The sequence below is a fragment of the Pelobates fuscus genome, chromosome 8 (assembly GCF_036172605.1).
Source record: "Pelobates fuscus isolate aPelFus1 chromosome 8, aPelFus1.pri, whole genome shotgun sequence".
Taxonomy (NCBI): Eukaryota; Metazoa; Chordata; class Amphibia; order Anura; family Pelobatidae; genus Pelobates; species Pelobates fuscus.
Genome location: NC_086324.1, coordinates 72,470,807 through 72,490,535, shown reverse-complemented (window position 1 = coordinate 72,490,535; position 19,729 = coordinate 72,470,807). Strand labels below are relative to the sequence as shown.

The window sequence follows — 19,729 nt, the reverse complement described above, 5'->3', positions numbered from 1 at the left end:
GAGCCATTTGCAGCAAGTTGTGGAGCCATTTTCAGCAAGTTGTGGAGCCATTTGGAGCCATTTGCAGCAGGTTTTAGAGCCTTTTTGGTGCATCTCAAGAAGTGGAAAGGTAGGGAGCTGAGCTTAGTTGTTTGCATGCCTTTTACTGTGTGTTGATGTGTGATGTTTTAAAACATAAAGTTGGATGTTTGAAATGTTATTGCTTGATTAATCATGTCCCTGTACAGTATTTATGCCTTTAAAGGGCACTTTATAAAGAGTTTTGAACAGATAAAATACTTTTTGACTTTTTTCTTACCTCCGGAACGAATTAATTTGTTTTCAATGCATTCCTATGGGAAACCGTGTTTCGGTTTACGAATTATGCGCAATACGAAACATCCCGGAGAACGCATTACAATGCCAAGCACCAACAAGGAAGTGCTGGGCATTAGATCCTGTGATTATTAATTATGTGCTTTTTAAAAAAAAAAAGGCTTTTGGAAGTAGTTTCCCTTTAAAGAGAAGCTTGGAATGCAAAATATGCAATCAAGCAATGCAACATTCAACACAAATGGGAGAAACCCTGATAGCAAGCATGGGTATCGGGTGGAAGTTAAGGGTCTGGCATGTAATAGCCGCATGACTCCTTATTTATCTCACTTTTTGAGAAACACCACCTTGGTTCTCCACAAGCATAGATTGTTAACCATTCTATAGATGCCTGTTTTATGTTTTCAGTTAGGTTAGCATGTCTCTTACGCAGCACGCACGCCCATACACATACACACTATATCCCTATATGTCAGCCTACACACTCTGACCTACTAGTGCATTGTATTGATACTCTGCTGACCTATTTGGCCTCCTGTATTTACTAGCCCAAGCTTGTGCACAAGTACTCCACTTTCATAAAAAGAAGCAGTCACTCATGGGAGAATGTATCCCTGATAGTGTATACAGTTTATATGCCATTTTTGTTGCTGATATATATATTTTTCTTTCTGTACTGAATTCACTAATGCTTCAATAAAACAAAGTTTAATAAAAAAAAATAGGAGGAATATAGCCCTATTCGTTAATGGCATGCTTCAAAACAGAATCCAAGTATGCAATATATCCATACATAAAGAGATTATAAAACCATGTTTTGACTTACCTGAGATTAAATCCAACAGGTTGTGCCATCAATAGCCTGTTGTCCTAAAATGTTCAGTTTTTTTATTTTTAATCCTAAATTATTGCCATATTATATTCCTTCAGATTCATTCACCACAGTGCTATGTTTAATTAATAAATTACTAGTTTTGTAGCTGAACAATGCAGGAATAAAGAGGGATTGTGTGCACTGTGCTGTTATAGGTTCCTTTTTGATGGTCATACCACCTTTTTGTCTTCTCACTTCTTAAAAATGTATTTCCCTGCTTCGTTTCACACCCAACCCTTTATATTCCCTTTTCATTTTCTTGTATTTGTTTTCCTGTTTTATCAATTACCCTATCTCCTTTAGTCTCTTCCCATTAATTTTTTTCCTTAGTCTCTTTATTGCTAATTCCCTCCTCTCCTCATGCTTATATCCTTCAAGCCGCTCAGCCCTTCATTTTCCATCTTATTAATTGCTCTATGAAAGTACTATGTAAAAATTAAATTTGTCCATTTTGCTTGCTTCCGGACATTCCAAACAATTTGAGAAATGTCAATACAAGGAATCCATGTTTAGACCTATCCAAAATGACTATATAGTAGAATATTTTATTTGAGTTGGTGTAGACTCCTCCTCTCATATTCATCTGGACTACATATCCCATAATGCTCTCCCTGAGTATCATGGAAGGTGTGGTCCATGTCATTTGGAAAATGATTTGAGAAAAGTTAGCTAGCAGAACATCATGGGAGATGTAATCCAGCATAGCAGAAGTTGCCTAAATCAGATTTAAAACATACATATTGAAATTTGAACTATGTGAGCCTTTTCATTTGCCCATTATTTTGCCAGTAGAGCACAAATCTGAAAACTGGGATGGTGGCTATACATACAGCGACAGCTTAGATAACTTTAAACTGTTTACATGTATACCACCTACTAAATTATGTCTCTCCTAGTGTGACTTAGTGACTCTGGTGTACATTCTGTCTGGCTGTGTAGCAATATGAATATGGTTTCCTACCCCAACAATATGGCTGGTTCCTTGCCAAATAGTGATAATACAGCTGGGTAGTTGGTAGTTTGAGGATGTGGGAGGTTTGTTCAACTTTCTTATAAGTCTGAGAATAAATTGACAAAGGCTGTGAGCTCTTTGTATAACCAGTGCCTGGTTAAATATTACTTAATGCATTTTTTTTTTGGTTCATGTGCTCCCAAGGGGGATGGGGCAGTATTTCCCAGCTTCTGTGCTAGGGCATTGTATGTCTGGTCGGTTGAATGTCCGGTCAGATGGATGGATTCTGTCTTTAAATCTCTATGAATGGGTGATGCTTTGTGTATTAGGAACGCCTGCTTATTACCATGAATGGTGTGACTGATGATGAATAGAGGGAGGCGGCTGTGGTCACTGTAACTATAATTTATTTTTTATTTGGCTTTTCTTTGGAAAACCAGTGGTCAGTGAAGCTTCTACAACTTTTCAGGATAACTCAGTCCATTTGTTTTGTTTTGTTTTATTGCCCTTATTCTTATTTAAACCCTTTTAGAACATGAATCACCCAACATATAATTGTATCAGTTGTTGCAGTCACTTTGTTATATGAATTGGGATTAATGCTTTACTGTTACTTATACCACACTCTTTCCTGGTGGATAAGATAGCTATTGATAGCCAGGGATACAGCTGTTTGATGATAACCCCTATGAGCTTATGGGACATTAAAGGGATGTTGGTTGTGGGGTTGCTCTGAGCCTGTGAGTGTGTGATGGGTTAAATTCCCATTGCGGGGTGGAGTGATCATCTCTCCATAGTTTCTATTCATAGAGGAACAAAGGGATGTGATCCCAGTGTGTTGAGCACAATCACTTGCAGCTCACATAGCTCTGCTGTTCACTTGGATGTTTTCGGGGCCCATTTTGTGCGAACAATATGCCCACAGCCTTGCATTTGTGTCAAGTTTTGGAAAATGGTATCTTCGTGATGTGAGACTGGAGTTTATCACTTCTACAGAGAAGAGGAGCATTGACTGTAGGTACAGCTATTCGTATAAAGGGGATTCTTTTAGAGGTTTACCCAGGAGGGGACCGCTACAAACGTCCCTGTGCATAAGTTTAGACTTTGGTTGTAAAATGGAAAGGACTTTTATTGTGACAGTGGGATGTTGATTTGGGATTTACATAAGTAGAACGTATAACTGTCATATATTCTAAATTCAGCTATTGCTGTGCATTTAGCATCATGTTCCTTTGTTTTCTTCATTATTGCATGTTTATACATAGAGTAATCTTGCTCAGTAAACTTCCTGGCCTCTTGTGTCAGGAACTACTGGGTGGCGTTAAAATGAAGGCTTCCTCTTTCTTAGCAGTATTCTCAGATGTCCCCTGTGAGCACTGTCAGGTGGATGTGGTCCATACGATGCTAAAGGGTCGCAGACTTTGCAGATTATTTCTTGGTGAACTCTGCAGGACATTGCCTAGTGTCTGAGCCAACTGCTTATCGTTGTTTGAAGCCCAGCCATGGAATCCTATTATAGGGCTTACTTTGAGGCTTTCTGTGGCTGTCTTTTTCCTCTACAGGGTCTCAAGAGATAAGCAGCCTAGTAATAAAGAGATTTTCAGTGCATTAAATTAAACCTCCCCTGGGGACCGTCTGTCCAAAGCAGATTTGTTGTATTTACATTTGTTGTGCAGCTACTTAATATGATACATTATCTGTTCTTTGCTACTGTAAATGGTTTTTACATTCATTTAGTGATGAACAGATAACCGTATTGCATACTTTTCATGTTGCATTCCTACCTACTCCAATGCTATAAGTAATCGTACAGTCTGGACAGCAAATAGATGTCTTATCATATATTGTCTGCCATGGGATTTACCTTGCTTTTGCATCTCATGTTTTCCAGGAGATATAACTCAAAAGGGATATGAGAAGAAGAGAGCCAAATTGCTTGCACGTTACATCCCACTCATTCAAGGTACAGTATATGGTCCTGTCACAGTAGGAAAGCACTGCTTGGGGTTCACATATTCTATATAGGAGTGCAGAAATGACCCTGTAAGACTAGGCATTGGATTTCTCTGAAGAACTATTGTACGGTTATGATCCAGCAGAAGAAAGGAGAAGACTTGCACTTGCTTGTTGCTTGAAAAAAAAAAAACATTTCCTTAATTAAGACTACTGGTGCCTAACTATATGCACCTCTTTCATATCTCTTAAAGACAATCAGATCATCCATTTCATAGATTCATATCTCTCCTGCAGACTGATGGATTTCTTTAGGCAGTTCTGAAATAAAGCACTTCTTGAGCACCTTAGAATCATATTTGCAATGGATCCTAAATATTTTAATTCTCTGTCTTACGTTGGAGAGTTTTGTACAGATTTAGACAGTGTAAATAAAAACTGCATTTCAAGCCATTAAAACAAATATTGTCCTTAATAGGTTGGGCTAAATTTTAACTTGTGCAAAGCTTTGTGGTCACATAGATTCATAAACGCCCCTGTCAGGGATCTTTCTCCCCCCTCCCTTTGGTTTTCCCTTCCTTATGCCCTGTGTATCTTAATGATCATACTCTCACCCTTTACGCTTGCCTTTATTTATATGTATTCCATTTTCTTCCTTGTGTCAGATCTTAATATCTTGTTGCAGCTATTTTGTTCTCTCCTACCCATTATGTCTGCTCTTTGCCCTTTTGTGTGATTGATTTTACTGATACATTTTGGGTAAATTCTATTGGCAACTGAAACAGCTTAAAGGACCACTATAGGCATCCAGACCACTTCAGCTCAATTAAGTGGACTGGGTGCCAGTTCCATCTAGGGTTAACCCTGCAGCTGTAAACATAGCAGTTTCAGAGAAACTGCTATGTTTACAATAGGGTTAATCCAGCCTCTAGTGGCTGTCTCATTGACAGCCGCAAAAGGCGCTTCTGCGCTTCTCACTGTGTCAGTGAGAAATGCTTTCCTATGGACTGACTACGCGCGTGGCTCTTGCCGCGCATGCGCATTCAGCGGATGACGTCGGAAGAGGAGAGTCCCCAGTGCCGAGGGAGCCCGGCGCGGGTGAAAGGTATGAATTTAACCCCTTACTCCCCCTTTAGCCCGAAGGGAGGGGGACCCAGAGGGTCTATACTATAGTGGTCCTTTTAAGGGACAACTGTCATCTAGTGAAAGAAATTTTGTTTTTTTCATATATATTGACACTTTTTTAGAATAATTCACTATTATTTTTTTATCTGGCCAAGCAGCCATTGTTGGTCAGAATCTGTCCAACTGCTGTTCAGTCTATCTTGCCTGCCGCTGCAGATTAAAACGTATGAATCACATCATTGACCTTTGTGTGAATTCATAGCAGTAGCAGTCGTCATCTGTCATGAAGGGGTTAATAAAAACTATGAATTTTCTTTCCTTGTATATAGGTTAAAGCAAGAACTAGTTTGCAAAAGTATGCTTTCTTTGGATTATGAGGGCTGGAAAACATGTTCTCCCATAAGCAGAAGACGTTATGCAAGTAAACTACTAAATTGATATAGAAAAATTCTATTCACGCATATCATTTCTAGTCTCTGCTAACATTGAATACATTGGAGAGTTCTGCTTGATTATGGGATAGTTGGTGCTTGTCCAGGTTGGATTTATTCAGCATGTGTAGTTAGTGGGAGGTCTCCTCTTCCCTCTAGTTTGCCTTTCTGGGAGATTCTAGCCACTCCGCTTGCTGAGTGAGTGTTTTTTTGCATAGCTCTGATCCCTGACCCAATATATCAGCAAAACCATGCAGAGTTTGCATATTCACTCCTGTTCCAACCCCACCCAAGTGAACCCAGCTGATTGTTCTCAATTATAGCTAGAGCTAAATAATCTCACAAGGGCTTCTCAGAAATATATAAAGCACAGTTGCCATCTACTGTCTATTGCAGGGAATATTAAAACATTTTAATGCATCTACTGGTTTACCATTGTTTTTTGTTTTTTACTCTGTGGTTAGTAGTACAGTTTATGTGACCAAATCTGTGCAGGCAATAAAGATTTATGTTCCAGGCATTTCATATTTGCACTCCAGGTCCATTTCACAACTTAAAATTGTGCATGATACGGATAATTGTGTTTCCAATCAGTGAAGGACTAAAGATGGATGCCACTCTAAACCAGAATATTTGCTGAAAAATAGTTGTGTTCATACTACTAGATAATGGATAACATTGCTATATTATTTAATATTTTTGTCTGTAATAATAAAATATTATTTAAAGGACCTTAAAGGCGCACTATAGGGCCAGGAACACAAACATGTATTCCTGACCCTATAGTGTTAAAACCACTATCTAGCCCCCTTGGCCTTCCTAAAGATAGTAAAATCTTAATTGTATTCAAGTCTGAAGCTCCTGCCTCTGCATGTTAGCTTCCTCTGACATCATCAGAAGTGGTGGCCTGATCCAATCACAATGCTTCCCCATAGGATTGGCTGAGACTGACAAAGAGGCAGATCAGGGGCAGTACCAGCAGAATTCAAACACAGCCCTGGCTAATCAGCATCTCCTCATAGAGATGAATTGAATCAATGAATCTCTATGAGGAAAGTTCAGTGTCTGCATGCAGAGGGAGGAGATACTAAATGTTTGGATGCATTTTAGGCAGCCATGACCCAGGAAGGATCTCTAACGGCCATCTGAGGAGTGGCCAGTGAAGTTATCACTAGGCTGTAATGTAAACACTGCATTTTCTCTGAAAAGACAGCGTTTACAGCAAAAAGCCCGAAGGTAATGATTCTCCTCACCAGAACAAATTCAATAAGCTGTAGTTGTTTTGTTGACTATAGTGTCCCTTTAACATGTATAGCTTGGAGGAAAGATGAGACAGGGGGGGATATGATAGAAACATTTTAAATATATAGGGGAAACAACACAGTAAATGAGGAGATTATATTTAAAAGAAGAAAAACTACCACTACAAGATGACATGGTCTTAAATTAGAGGGGCAAAGGGTTAAAAATATCAGGAAGTGTTACTGGGAGGGTAGTGGATGCATGGAATAGCCTTCCAGCTGAAGGGGTAGAGGTTAACACAGTGAAGGCGTTTAAGCATGCGTGGGGTAGGCATAAGGTTATCCTAGATATAAGGTAAAGCCAGGGTCCAATGAAAAGTTTTAGAAAATTAGGCCGACGGGATGTGACAAATGGTTCTTATCTGCCATCATAGCCTGTTTCTATGTTTCTAAGAGTTTGGTTAAACATATCTGACTTGTTTCTTCTCCACCATTGTTAATCTTGTACAAACCTCATTGCAGGAGTAGATCCATCCTTGCAAACGGAAAGCAAGCTTGCAGGATCCTCACAAATTACTTTAACCACAAACAAGCAACAAAGGTCCCGTTCCACCAGCTCACGGGATGAGCGCTTTCGATCGGGTGAGTGCACTCATATTTTTCCATAAAGTAAGAACATGTCATTGCATCGTTTTTAGATCACTGTACCTTTGTGATGTGGTGTTGTACAAATTAAAAGTGTTCATTTTTTCCCCAGGTCTTCAGTTCTTACAAATAGATAATAACTATTTATTGAATTGCCATTTTTATTTTGTTCTTGTTTTTATGCACCTTGTGAGTTCTGACTTGTCTCAGACTTCTTATCAGACCAACAATTTTCCCCTAAAAATATGATGAAATTCTCTTTCAAAGGGGCACTCCATGCACACACACATACTAGTTCTTTTTGCTGTTTTTTCATTCTTAAGGTGTTTTTAAAAAGCTAACTAACCAGTATTCATTTTTAAGCACACATTTGTTTGCCCATTTCTCCCAACCTGTACTTTAACAGGGAAGCCTAGACAGAACCAGGAGAAACCAGCAAGACAAAAATCACATAGAGCAAAGGAAAAAACCTTACAAATGCATTAAAAGATACTCCAACCTGGAGTGTCCCTTTATCTCTTAAGGGCTAGGTTATGTTCTGGTACTGGGCATTTTAGGTGGGATTTTTGGGGGGTTTGATTTTTCCCTTCAAACTATTATATTTTAAATTTTTATGTTTTTTCATCTGAGTTTTGCCCTTGTCCATTTTTTATGTAGATGTTCACACAGAAGCAGTACAAGCAGCTTTGGCCAAATACAAGGAAAGGAAAATGCCAATGCCTTCCAAAAGACGTTCTGCCGTTCAGTCCTCTGTAGAGACTTACACTCCACCTGGTAACTAAAAACACTTTGAACTATCCCAAATATGCAGAATAAATGGTGCAAAACCCAATAATTGGCCACCATTTGAGTAATTAAATTCTTATTGAACATTGTTCGCTTCCTTCCCAAGAAATGTTTTCTGCTCCCAACTTTCTTGATGATGTTTTTTGTTTAAACTTTATCATTGCACAACTATCATGGTTATTTTGCTCACAGACACCTCGTCAGCCTCGGAGGATGAGGGCTCATTGCTCCGTCAGGGACGCATCACATCCACTCCGCTCCAGGGTCATTCTAACGTGGAGCCCTGGATTAGCAGGGTAACCCAGGGCTCCTCCACCTCATCATCAGCATCTTCCACCTCATCTCACCCAGGAGCCAAGCCTGATGCCTCCAAAAGCTGCTCTGTCACCGCAGCTGCCAACTTACTAGCAGACCTCATGGCACATGCCCGGATAGGTCAGTATCAGGGCATGTGCTGCCAAAAGTTACAACATAAATTGAGAACTTTCCTACGGGCTGACATTTTGGTAGTTACAGGGTACCTGTTGGTATGGTGCATGGAGACTGGCTAATCTTTATTCTCATTATATATTTTATTTCCAGAGCAATCCAAATTCTTGAGAGTCCAATGTAATCTTTGTGTTCATGATACTTTACACATTACTTGGCAATCTGCAGTGTAAATTTTGTTAGGAAGGGTAACTTATAGTCATGAGCCAATCTTGTATCTTGTGTTTTGGGCATTTGAGGTGTACACAATGAAATTGGAGACTACTAACTTAAATTAAAATTGTTAATGTACTTATTCTTATTTCTCACGGACGGTTGAACTAAGGAGGAAAAGTAGACATTTTAATGTATTCTATAGTTTGCAAGTGAGATGGAAACCCTAGCAATCATGGGCTGTTTAACACATGATCTTTAACCCCTTAAGGACCAACATTCTGGAATAAAAGGGAATCATGACATGTCACACATGTCATGTGTCCTTAAGGGGTTAAACCATTTTTTGGTTTGTTTGCTAAACAGGAAAGTGACCAAGGATTGTAAACTAGTCAAATTAGAAAAGCTCTTGCACTAATTTTGCTGCAGACTGTTCGAGGCACGTGACTACACTCAGTCTTCCTGATCACCCACAAATCTGCTCTGTCACACCGTAGTGCGAGTGCATGTTTAACTGCACTCACACCATAGCTCCTATAAAATACAAGGCAGGTTAATAGTTACACAAACAATGAAGCAGTGCTTTGCATTTGGGCAGCCCCGACTGACTGCACAGCTAAGCAGTCTTTCACTGTGGGCACATAATTACAAAGATTGCACTCACCCTTACAGACCGACATTATATGGGCTCAAAATTTCCACTTGCTCAAATTGATGTGTGAAAATTCAGCCATGACAAGTAGAAATTCACCCCTGGTGAATGTGTCATCATTGTCCTTCCTGGCTCACTAGTAGCATCAAACTTTAATTTTTAAGTCTTGTTAAAGGGACCTTTAACCACCCTTGTTGAAGTTTATATGGTGCCTGGAGACACTCTTACCTCAAGGGGTTAAACTATTCTTGAACAGTTTAACCCCAAAGTGGCCTCCAGTGGGAATGTCCCAATTCATTAAACTGGCTTGGAAAGAAATGTACCTTTGCCAAGCAAGTTTTGTGAATGGGGAGTTACTGATTGGCTGAGAGCATCAGCCGACCGCTCTCAGCCAATTATAAGTGTCCCTGCCCAGCAGCACTTCGCGTTTCCTGAATCTGAACATTCAGAAGGCAGAGTAGGAGTGGAATTGTGAGAAACTATTCGAGAACAGTTTAATCTTTTAGGCTAGGGGTGCCTCCAGGGACCTTCTGGCACCATAACAACTTCATTTAGATGAAGTTGTTTTGATGCCTGGAGTGTCCCTTTAAAGATGATGCTAAATGTTTCAAGACCACACCCACCTTTTACTGTGCCCTTTGCTTTCTAGTTAAGATCTTCCAAACTGGGCAGGTTTGTTACAGCTTAGTAATTTCTTACAGTTTCCTGTTTACGGAATAAACTTCATGAGTATTTGTAGGACACCACACTTGGCATGTTTATTGCCCCCCGTTATGATTATTACTTGTTTACCGTAACATGTCTGTGTAGAGACTAAAATGTCAGGAGTTGAAGAAGATGCAGCTTTCCTAGTAAGTTCTCATTCCAATGCACTATAAATGTATTTCCTTGTGTACACTTCTTGTTGGGGAACCAATGCTTTATTTAGAAATGCTATTCGTATATTAGACTGGTACTTTGTATGTTACTGTGCCATATACTAAGTTTGTATTTGTGTTTCTCTAGCTGTGTGATGCACTCTTTCAAATATTTAACTAACCATGGAGAAATACTGACAACGGATTTGTACGTTTTAAGCTTAAATAGCTAATTTAATGGAAAAAAAAACTCCAACTTGCCCATTTTAGCCTTAAAAGTCCAGTTCCCTCTGTGCTTAACAATTGTGGTTTAGTAAAACAAAAACCCATATGAAACCAGCATTTTATTAAAGAACAATATATATGTATTTGTATGTCTGCCCAAAGGGAGTTTTTATTTCCATTATCTGACTTATGTTTATTTTTATTTTTATTTTTTTTCCTCCTTCTTAATAACCAGAAAGTATTTCAGCACCACCGGATGTAACCACTGGGCTCATAGGACATCCACATCATGAGCGCCCACAGGTTGCCTCTGTGCGTGGTGTGCCGAGGGGATTCAATAGTAGCATCTTGGAAACCGCAAATGGTGTGTTAAGTATAAACCTTCCCTTTGTGTAGACATACTAGGATGCAGTGTACTCTAGGTTTTGAAACTCTGCTCATTGTCCATCCAGGGGTGCCAGTGAACAGCAGAGTATCCTCCAAGATTCAACAACTCCTCAACACTCTAAAAAGGCCGAAGCGTCCACCTCTCAGAGAGTTCTTTGTGGATGATTTTGAGGAGCTTCTTGAAGGTATGTTCTAAACTGTATTTAGGTTCCATTGTGTTTATCTTGGATAAATTAAGCACTTTGTTCTTCTCACCTTACATTTTAAATTTCCTTATGTAGTCCAGCAGCCTGATCCCAACCAGCCAAAAGTAGAGGGCACAGAGATGGCTCTGCTCAAAGGAGAACCCATCGGAGTTGTATCTAACTGGCCCCCTTCATTGCTTACTGCTCTCCAACGCTGGGGTACTACACAGCCAAAAGCTCCGTGTCTGACATCTCTAGATACTACCGGAAAATCCGTGTACACACTCACCTATGGTAAATCCTGCATGTTTTACAATATCTGCCCTAAACCATTTACCATAAAAGGTCCATAAGGACAAGATTGAGAACCACAGCCCAATACTTCCTCTGGAAGAACTACTAATGTAATTTTTGTTTTCTCCACTCAGGCAAGTTATGGAGTCGGAGTGTTAAACTTGCATACACTCTCCTAAACAAGATGACCAATAAAAGTGAGCCAATGCTCAAACCAGGAGACCGGGTATGTAATGCTGTGCATGTGCAAGGCATACTGAGGCCTGACATTAGGGTACCCGCCCAGAGAAAATTACTTTGTAAGAGTTACAAAAATGTGATAATAATTATATATATATATATATATATATATATATATATATATATATAATTAATTTTTTTTACATTTTTTATTTAAATATGGCTGTATTCAGAGATTGTCATGATGTTTTCTTCTAATATAGAACAAGCTAACAAAAGCAGTTGTCCTGTCCCCTTAGCAGAAAAACACCACCAAAGCATAATGTTTCCACCTCCATGTTTGACGGTGGTTATTATGTTCTTGGGGTCATAGGCAGCATTCCTCCTCCTCCAAACTTGTTAAGTTGATGCCAAAGAGCTTGATTTTAGTCTCATCTGACCACAACACTTTGATCCAGTCCTCCTCTGAATCATTCAGATGTTCATTGGCAAACTTCGACGGCCTGTACATGTGCAGGGGGACATTGCGGGCGCTGCAGGATTCCAGTCCTTCATGGCATTGTGTGTTACCAATTTTTTTCTTGGTGACTATGGTCCCAACTGCCTTGAGATCTTTAACAAGATTGATCCTCCTGTGTAGTTCTGGGCTGATTCCTCACCGTTCTCATGATCATTGAAGCTCCACGAGGTGAGATCTTGCATGGAGCAATAGACCAAGGGAGACTGACGGTTATTTTATGTTTCTTCCATTTGTGAATAATTGCACCAACTGTTGTCACCTTCTCCCCCAAGCTGCTTGGCGATAGTCTTGTAGCCCATTCCAGCCTTTTGTAGGTCTACAACCTTGTCCCTGACATCCTTGGACAGCTCTCTGGTATTGGCCATGGTGGAGAGTTTGAAATCTGATTGATGATTGCTTATATGAACAGGTGTCTTTTATACAGGTAACGCGCTGAGATTAGGAGCACTCCCTTTAAGAGAGTGCTCCTAATCTCAGTTCGCTACCTGTATAAAAGACACCTGGGAGCCAGTAATCTTGCTGATTGATAGGGGATTGCATACTTATGTCACTCATTGACATGCAAATCAATTTGTAACTTTTTTGACATGCGGTTTTCTGGATTTTTAATTTTTTTGTTGTTGTTGTTGTTCTGTCTCTCACTGTTAAAATACATCTACCATTAAAATTGTACACTGGTCATTTCTTTGTCATTGGACAAACATTCAAAATCAGCAGGGGATCAAACACTTTTTTTTCCTCACTGTACTTATAGAGACTTACACAGGAGACAGGCAAGACAATTTTTCCTTGGTTTAGTGTGTGCCTGGACTCACTCCACACACCCCTTGTGCTCGCCTACGATGCTTGATACAGTAATCACTTACACTTACATGGTTATTCAATAAAATGAGAATTCAAAGTGAGTTTTAATTTAAAGTAAAAATAACCGAACTGGAAAATTAGTCTGCTATGCTTCCAGTTCAACTACTATGGCCTTAAATTTAAATCTCACTTTAGTGAATAACCCTTATAGAGTAGTCTATAAAATAGATATGTGTGTGTGTGTGTGTGTGTGTTTGTAAATTGTGACTATTTATTGCTGTATTTAATTTTTTTGTGGTGTTTTGCTTCTGCTTCATGATATGACCTCCTTTTTATTTTCAATACTACCCTACTTTTTATGAATGTGCCGATATTAAGCTGAAATGTGTGCATTTTATTTCAATGTGTTTTTTTGTTGTTTAGAAAATAATCCCTATTTATGCTACACAGGGAAGTTCCTTGAACCAATAAACACTAAGGAATGATGTAGCCGTGGGACGTTTACCTCTGCTGCATATTCACTAGTGATATTTTTTAAAAATAAACAGCACAACCGCACAGCTCAAATCATACAACTTACAGTTCATTTTTATTCACAGCAACCATACACTGATTGATCTTCTGTAACTTGACTTCTCCTATTACTAAAATTAAAGATGTATAAGTTTACTGCTTAATTTAAGTACTTAAATTATTGTGTAATTCGTTTTCTTTTTTCTTTTCTTTTAGGTGGCTCTTGTGTTTCCTAACAGCGATCCTGTGATGTTTATGGTAGCATTTTATGGCTGCCTCCTTTCTGACTTTATTCCTGTACCCATAGAAGTGCCATTGACCAGAAAGGTAATGTCATGAACAATTTTTTTGGTCATATTCATTTGAAAATCTGCAGATCATTGAATTAAACTTTTCATGTTGTCCCATCCTATAGGATGCTGGAAGCCAGCAGATTGGTTTTCTTTTGGGAAGTTGTGGGGTGTCTCTGGCTCTTACAACAGATGCTTGTCAGAAGGGACTTCCAAAATCTCAGACCGGTGACGTGGTGACATTCAAAGGTGAGAACCGGCCCATGTGTCAGTCATATAGAAATAAAGTAAGCTTCTCTTGGAACATTCAACTCTGCTGGTGGCATTAATCGTAAACGTCTTTAGTAGCTAGGAGAAATCGCCAAATTTATTGGGCTTTGCGGAAGTAGATGTATTCTGCCAGTATTAAAGGAAAAAAATCTGGGTGGCGTGTGTGTCTGTATTCTGAATCCTTTTTCTGTTTGCAGGATGGCCTCGCCTAAACTGGTTTGTTATTGATGGAAAACACTTAATGAAGCCTCCCAAGGATTGGGCACCCCACATCAGAGATGCCAGCAGTGATGCAGCTTATATAGAGGTGAGCTGTGTTGAGACTTGTAACAAATCCTGCTTAAATAAATCTCTTTAACCCCTTCCCGAACGCGGACGTACTGGGTACGTCCGACGAAAACCGGCCTTTAACGAAAATCACCCCTACACTTACATGGACCGGCGATTCCGGTCTGGGGAGACTGCCCGAGACCCCAGCAGTCCCCCTGCCGCAGCTCCATCCACGGCGGCACTCCAGGGCCATGTGATCATAAAGCATTTGATCATATATTCTACATATATACGAAATAAAAACGTGTGTGTGTGTGTGTGTGTGTGTATATATGTATGTATATACATACATACATACTCACACACACACACACACACACACACACACACACACACACACACACACACACTAGTTTATATATATATATATATATATATATATATATATATATATATAAACACACACACATATAAAATTAAATAAAATGTTTTTATTTATATTTTAAATAGATTACGTGCGTGTGTGTATGTATACTACGGAATTTGATGGCGCTATATAAATAATAATAATATATATATACACACACACACGTGTGTTATATACACACGTAATATGTGTGTGTTTGTATATGTATGTGTGTGTATATATATATATATATATACACGCACGTAATCTATATAAAATAAAAACATTTTATTTCATTTTATAGATTTGTGTGTGTGTGTGTGTATATATATATATATATATATATATATATATATATATATATATATATTGTGGCAAGGTCAGAGAGGCTTTCTATGTTAGTAATAGATTGGAGCGCTCTATTCCCAGCATGATGGGGTTAATTGGGGGGAGTCACCCCTTGAATGTTATCAACTAGGTGAATGTAATTAACCAGCACTAGGGTTTTAATAGGTTAGCATCTGAAGACATCAGGGAGTCTAATAGCTGGGAGAGAGGAGGCAGTTAAGCCTGAGACTCTGAGACAAAGGTACTGTGTGAAACCTGCTTAAAGTGCTGTATTTCATTTTGTTTAAAACTGGGAACCAGATTAGCTGGCCAGTTGGATAGTTAGTATCACTGTTGTTTAGTAAGTCTCAAAGTTGGAGTTGGATTTATTTTCTTTTTGTTTTATTTTGTGGGAGAGCACAACCTTGTATATATTGTGGAAAGTGACAATAAACTGCAGTACTATTTTATCCTGACTGTTGCATTTGAAGTTTATTGTGAAGAGCCTGGCCATCCTGCCAATATGTATTTTAATTACAGTAATACCCCGGAATTCGCAGGGGATACATTCCAAGACCCCCTGCTAATTTTGGACGGACAATAATATTACTGTCCGGGGGAGAAAATAACTTTAATAAGGGGGGTGAAATCTTTATCATGTAATCACCAGAAGGGAGTCCATGATAAAGATTTCATCCCCCTTCTTCATTCCATGCACTTACCTGGTCCTGGGAGCTCCTCTCTTTTTCCTCATGCACAGCCATCTGCAAAGAGCGCTGGGAGGAAGCGGCGGCGTCACGCGTGACCTCACTTCCTCACAGCGGTCACAACATTTTTTATTTATTTTTTCATTATAATTTGAGGGATCTGCCTGACAGCGCAAGCAGACAGTCCAGAGAATTTCATTGGCAAGCCCTATATTTAACCTTGTAACTTTCCAAAACACCATAAAACCTTTACATGGGTGGTATTGTTATACTCTGGAGACTTTGCTGAACACAAATATGAGCGTTTTAAAAAGTAAAACTTATCATGACGATGAAATCACCTGTAAAAGGTTAAGTTTTTGTTTTAAAATATGCAAAAAACAAATAAAAATGCTAACTTTGCCCAGCGTTTGGGACTAGGTGGCTACTACAAAAGACTGGAAATACCCCATTTTGAATACCCTGGGTTGTCTACATTTGAAAATGGTATGTCATGGTGGGGTTAATTTTCATTTCTGGACTGCCATACTGTCTCAAAGGCAAAAATAGCCAATCTGGCAAATAGCAATTTACAAAAACAGAAATTGGCAAATCTTATGTTTGACCCTGTAACTTTCCAAATCACAAATAACCTGTACTTGAGGGGTACTGTTGTACTCGTGAGACATTACTCTACACAAATATGAGCGTTTTAGAGCAGTAAAATTTATTATACTGATATCGGTGAAATGGCAGTTTGTATGAAAAATGCCCAAAAAACTAATATAAACGCAAATTGTGGCCTGGGTTTGTGACTAAGTGGATACTAAAAAAGACTGTCATATACCCCATTTTGACCGTGGGTTGTCTACTTTTACAAATGGTATGCCATGATGATGATTTTCATTACTGGGATGCCACATGGCCTCAAAAGCAACATAGGCCAAACAAACCAATCTGGCAAATTTCAATGTGCAAACATGGAAAAGGGGAAAGCCCTACATTTGACCCCTGTAAGTTTGCAAAAACCCATAAAACATTCGGGGTACTGTTGTACTCAGGAGATGTTGCTGAACACATATTGGGTGTTCTTTGTCAGTAACACATAACAGGAACGGAGAATCCATGCCTAAAGTACAATGTGAGAGAAAAATAACACAAATGTCCTAAATAGGACATGGGTGCATTATGACTAGCTGTGAAAATTCCAGGTTGGAAAACTGGATTGCACACTCTCCAAATAAGGTATTTTAGCCCCCAGAGAACTCAACACACTACATGGGTGGTATCCCTGTACTCAGGAGATGTTGCTGAACACATATTGGGGTTTTCTTTGGCAGTAACCCCTAAAGTTCTCAGTAAATGTATTCTTAAATTGCTATGTGTGTCAAAACAAAAATCACCAATTATTTTTTTTTTTTTTATTTGGCATAGATTGGTGGTAAAATGGTTGCACGGATAGAGTCAAAATACCCCAAGTTTAATACCTTAGGTTGTCTTCTTTTAAAAAATATATATATACATGTGAAGGGATTCCTGACCGATATCAGTGTAACAGTGTAACTTTTGTTAATTTTGAAAGAATGGTTTGGAAATAGCAAAGTGCTTCTTGTACTTATTGCCCTATAACTTGCAAAAAAAGCTAAGAACGTGTTAACATTGGGCATTTCTAAACTCAGGACAAAATTTAGAAACTATTTAGCACGGGTGTTTTTTGACGGTTGTAGATGCATAACAGATTTTGGGGGTCAAAGTTAAAAAAAAAAAGTGTTTTTTTTTTTTTACATTATTTTTTTTCATCATATTTTATAAAAGAAATTTATAGTGAATTATATGATATGATGAAAATAATGGTATCTTTAGAAAGACCATTTAATGGCGATAAAAACGGTATATAATATGTATGGGTACAGGAAATGAGTAAGAGGAAAATTACAGTTAAAACAAACACCGCAGAAATTAATGGTAAGAAAATTGAAAAACGGTCTGGTCACTAAGGGGTTAAATATCAGACACAGACGCAGTTCACAGTCCTATCCTCTCTCTTCTAATTTATGTACTCATCCTGTAAACCTATGATTTGTAGGAAGATAAATGAATTGACCAGGATTCAAATGGAATTTTAAAATTTAGGCCAAATTAGAAAAATTCTCCAGTTCAATTCTGTTTTCAGTTTGACTGTTCAATTTGAAATTAACTTTGAATTCCTGCCAGGTCTCCATTAAGTGAATAACGCTGATAGTTTATCTGGAGACTTTTTTTCCAGTTTGTTTATTGTGGACTAAAACATGGAATTATTGTTGAATTCACTTTAAACATGTGCCATTTTACTGCTTAACGATAGCCCTGGCAGCAAACCCGTTTTTTGCAGAATCACAATCACTTAAATCATATTTTGGTGTTCTCTTACAGCTGCCTAATTGTAACCCTTCATTTTGATATCGATTCTCTTTTGCACAAATAGAAATAGCATTGTTCCCTTTTAATCTTATGCCTGCTCTTGTACTGTACTCCTCTCTCTACAGTATAAAACCAGCAAGGAGGGCAGCACCATGGGAGTCACCGTGTCTCAGGCTGCCATGCTGGCACATTGCCATGCACTGACACAGGCATGTGGCTATTCTGAAGGTATGAGTGAGTGGACAATGGTTTCGGTTCTGTATGCATGTGTTAGAGTTGTCAACTTTATAATGTACAGTTACTCTGTGTAGCATTGTGAATAGAGTAAGGAGCACAGTACTCTATTCACATTGTTATATTTTTGGGGTTCTTTAGGGGTTAGAGCCCTATGTGGGTGAGCACCCTACATATATTACATTAGCCTTTTCCTGGGGCTAATTCAACGTTTAGTCGAGTGTGCCCACCTTGTCTCATTTTTTATTAACTCTGTGTAGCATAACATGAAGGAATGTTATGGGCTTTCGTTACATCATTTATTATGGTGGCACTCACTCAAATATTTTAGTGTATCTTGCATGTTATGTTATATGTTTGTCTGATCATATGATGTATTATTAAGCACAAGAAAGTAAAGTTGGAGAATGAGATTTATCGTGCATAACATGAAGGAATGTTATGGGCTTTCGTTACATCATTTATTATGGTGGCACTCACTCAAATATTTTAGTGTATCTTGCATGTTATGTTATATGTTTGTCTGATCATATGATGTATTATTAAGCACAAGAAAGTAAAGTTGGAGAATGAGATTTATCGTGTGTGGTTTTTTTTTTGTTTTTTTTCTTCAGCGGAAACCTTAACCAATGTTCTAGACTTCAAGAGGGATGCTGGTCTGTGGCATGGAGTGCTGACGGTGAGTTGTTGTCTTTTTATGACAACATTTAGACGATAATTAAATAGGTTGAGATCATAATTGTTATGTGATTGTTTTCTGGACAACTGATTATTCAGTATCAACGCATTGTTAATTGGAGTCTTTTTAATTGGATTCTTCACGTACATCTCGGTTTGTAAAAAACGGACTATCCTCAGAAGTGTTTACATTATAATAGATCACTTAGAACAGGTCTTTATCTTCTGTAGATAATGGGTAAAGATTTATATAGTTATATATAAATATATGGTTGGCTGAATTGTTGTGACTGCAAACCATTCTCACTGCTTCTCTTATTTGAAAGTAGCAATTTATTGGCTAGGTTCTATTACGAATGCTAAATTTAACTCTGGTAACTGAATAACCGTTCTTCCACTGACATCTGTGGGGAAATGGGTAGTTACTCAACAGAGATACACTTATCACTTACAATAGACTAAAGCTCTATATAGGATTTTCTCTTTATATTTTGTAGTTACATTTGACCTAAGTATATATGTGTATACCTAGTTACACTTATCATTATCTTTATTCACTGTTTAACTGGATCTTTAATTTAACAAGTGCA

At 38.4% G+C, this 19,729-nt stretch overlaps 1 protein-coding gene across 4 annotated transcripts in view; it reads left to right on the top strand.

Annotated features, from left to right (window-relative positions):
• DIP2A (disco interacting protein 2 homolog A) overlaps positions 1 to 19,729 on the top strand; it is a 68,297-nt gene that overhangs the window by 35,730 nt on the left and 12,838 nt on the right. For 2 of the 4 annotated variants that reach the window (XM_063430048.1, XM_063430049.1), the window contains exons 2-14: positions 4,030 to 4,101; positions 7,411 to 7,530; positions 8,191 to 8,307; positions 8,512 to 8,754; positions 10,931 to 11,059; positions 11,148 to 11,267; positions 11,364 to 11,561; positions 11,696 to 11,787; positions 13,795 to 13,905; positions 13,994 to 14,117; positions 14,336 to 14,445; positions 18,353 to 18,455; positions 19,076 to 19,140. In XM_063430048.1, the coding sequence (XP_063286118.1) occupies positions 4,030 to 4,101; positions 7,411 to 7,530; positions 8,191 to 8,307; positions 8,512 to 8,754; positions 10,931 to 11,059; positions 11,148 to 11,267; positions 11,364 to 11,561; positions 11,696 to 11,787; positions 13,795 to 13,905; positions 13,994 to 14,117; positions 14,336 to 14,445; positions 18,353 to 18,455; positions 19,076 to 19,140 (1,604 nt within the window). The remainder of the gene's footprint in view (positions 1 to 4,029; positions 4,102 to 7,410; positions 7,531 to 8,190; positions 8,308 to 8,511; positions 8,755 to 10,930; positions 11,060 to 11,147; positions 11,268 to 11,363; positions 11,562 to 11,695; positions 11,788 to 13,794; positions 13,906 to 13,993; positions 14,118 to 14,335; positions 14,446 to 18,352; positions 18,456 to 19,075; positions 19,141 to 19,729) is intronic. The other 2 variants (XM_063430050.1, XM_063430051.1) reach the window with 1 other exon arrangement.